Source organism: Acyrthosiphon pisum, chromosome A1, assembly GCF_005508785.2.
Source record: "Acyrthosiphon pisum isolate AL4f chromosome A1, pea_aphid_22Mar2018_4r6ur, whole genome shotgun sequence".
Taxonomy (NCBI): domain Eukaryota; kingdom Metazoa; phylum Arthropoda; class Insecta; order Hemiptera; family Aphididae; genus Acyrthosiphon; species Acyrthosiphon pisum.
The window spans coordinates 12,855,121-12,857,254 of record NC_042494.1 but is presented as its reverse complement, the minus strand read 5'-3'; the positions used below and the strand labels follow the sequence as shown (position 1 = coordinate 12,857,254).

At 29.4% G+C, this 2,134-nt stretch overlaps 1 protein-coding gene across 1 annotated transcript in view; it reads left to right on the top strand.

Moving 5' to 3' along the window:
* Positions 1 to 512: 512 nt before the first annotated feature.
* The window catches only part of LOC100571805 (bifunctional 3'-phosphoadenosine 5'-phosphosulfate synthase 1), a 7,159-nt gene continuing 5,537 nt past the window's right edge, over positions 513 to 2,134 (top strand). The window contains exons 1-4 of the mRNA XM_029486166.1: positions 513 to 578; positions 1,544 to 1,649; positions 1,738 to 1,973; positions 2,055 to 2,132. Coding sequence (XP_029342026.1) covers positions 528 to 578; positions 1,544 to 1,649; positions 1,738 to 1,973; positions 2,055 to 2,132 — 471 coding nt within the window. The 5' untranslated portion in view covers positions 513 to 527. The remainder of the gene's footprint in view (positions 579 to 1,543; positions 1,650 to 1,737; positions 1,974 to 2,054; positions 2,133 to 2,134) is intronic.

Below are 2,134 nucleotides of genomic sequence, written 5' to 3'. Positions count from 1 at the left end.
AACATTTTAATACCATTATATCATTTTACAAAACTATTATGTTATTTCCTGGTACGTTTTATAATAATTTGTTTAATTTAACGATTGAGTATTTGAAGACAATATTTTAATTAGCAATATTTAAATAATATATTTGGACAAACATCATACATTGAAGGTCGCATTTGGCTTTCACCGGAGAAAGTAGCTTAATACGAGTTTCATAGCACAGTCATTAGATGGGATTTATTTCCTGTCTTAACGAAAAGTTTCGTAATAACACTTCCGTATCATCACCAGAAGTATCTCATAATCATGTGCATGTTATTAACAAAATCGTGTTATACACGGTGTCGTATTAAAAATATATATTAAATTCATTTAAGGAATAGTATACGTGTTAATGTGTTATATATATATTTAATACTAAATGGTGATGTATTTTTTTGTACTGAAGTTGCCATATAAGATTCCACTGTAATCATAAATGTCACTCTTACGCAAGTGTAGAATAAGTGGATAATTGCCAATTTTAAATAATAAAAAAAATGAAATCTTTGTGCGTGTATTATATCAATTTGTGTATATTTTTTAGTGCAGTAAGTATTATTTGGTTATTTAGAACAGAATTATTTATATACCAAAGATTAAAAAAGTTTTTAATTAAGAAGACGTCGTACCCACATGTATTTTCTCGCATCTTACAAACGCACAACACGGAAAATTGTGGGTTCAGAATAATCCATCATAATTTATTATATTTAATACTGGAATGAATTTAACTATGATCAAATTTAAAGATAAGAATATTATTGATATTTTAATAATAAAAATATATCAAAAAAACATATGTATGGTTCATTAATAATATTCTTAACGTAAATAATAATATTAAATAAATATATAATATTATAATGGTAATAATTTGCTGTGTTGTGCATTTTAAGATCAAAACAATACATACAGCTAGGTAGGTATAACGTCCTATTAATGAATACAGTTCAGAAAACGTTAAACTCAATAAAAACTATATAATTTAAAATAAAATAAAAAAAGTGTGACAAGTAGATACCGCTCTGTTGTACAGTAGTATATGCCATTGTCATGGATCTGTTATATTTTAATTCAATGATAAACTATTTTACACGAAAAACGCATTCTTGTTTAATAATATATTTTAATAATTTAAAAAAAATTAATAAAAATGGAAAATATCTCATGGCTTTAAATACTAAATAGCATAACTTCTCAGTAAACTTTTGTTTTTGTTAAAGGTATAATATTCTGTGCAGAATCTTCTATTAAAATTACTAATGTTAGTAATATCGCGGTTAGCTTTACCGATTAAGATCAACTATAGGTGCATTGAACTAATATATTTTTTTTTAAACAACTAATTCGATACTAATACTCTTAAATGGCGTAGACATACCCATGTTTTTATTGTATTTGAAAATTGAAATTCAATATTTCAATGGAATCGTAATAATCATTGTAAAAAAAAATTTTATTTATTGTAATTAATAAAAATGGTGATTTATTTTACCTAAAATTTTGTTTACAGGTAGCGACTAATGTCACTGTTCAGAAACATCACGTTTCTCGTGACAAACGTGGACAGGTTCTCGGCAACGTGCGGGGATTCCGGGGTTGTACCGTTTGGTTTACAGGTCAGTGCGGATAAAAAAGTTAAAAATCATTTTTTTTTTTTTAGTGCATTTCATATATAACGTCAATAAAATCGAATATTTTTCTCAGGATTATCCGGTGCCGGAAAAACGTCCGTATCCTTCGAACTGGAAGCGTATTTGGTCGCCAGAGGAATACCAGCCTACGGATTAGACGGCGACAACATGCGAACTGGATTAAACAGAGATCTGGGATTTAGCCCTGCCGATAGAGAAGAGAACATCAGACGCGTGGCCGAAGTGGCTAAATTGTTCGCTGACAGTGGCGTGGTTACACTGTGCAGTTTTGTGTCTCCATTTCAACAAGTGAGCAGCTAGTTTAAAACCGAAGTCTTACAAATATTACAACTGGTGCAGTTGAAAAACGGTGTTTCTGTCATAATTTAGGACAGGGAAATGGCCAGAAAGATACACAAGGACGCTGATTTACCATTTTTTGAGGTGTTTGTTGATGCACCATTAAGTGT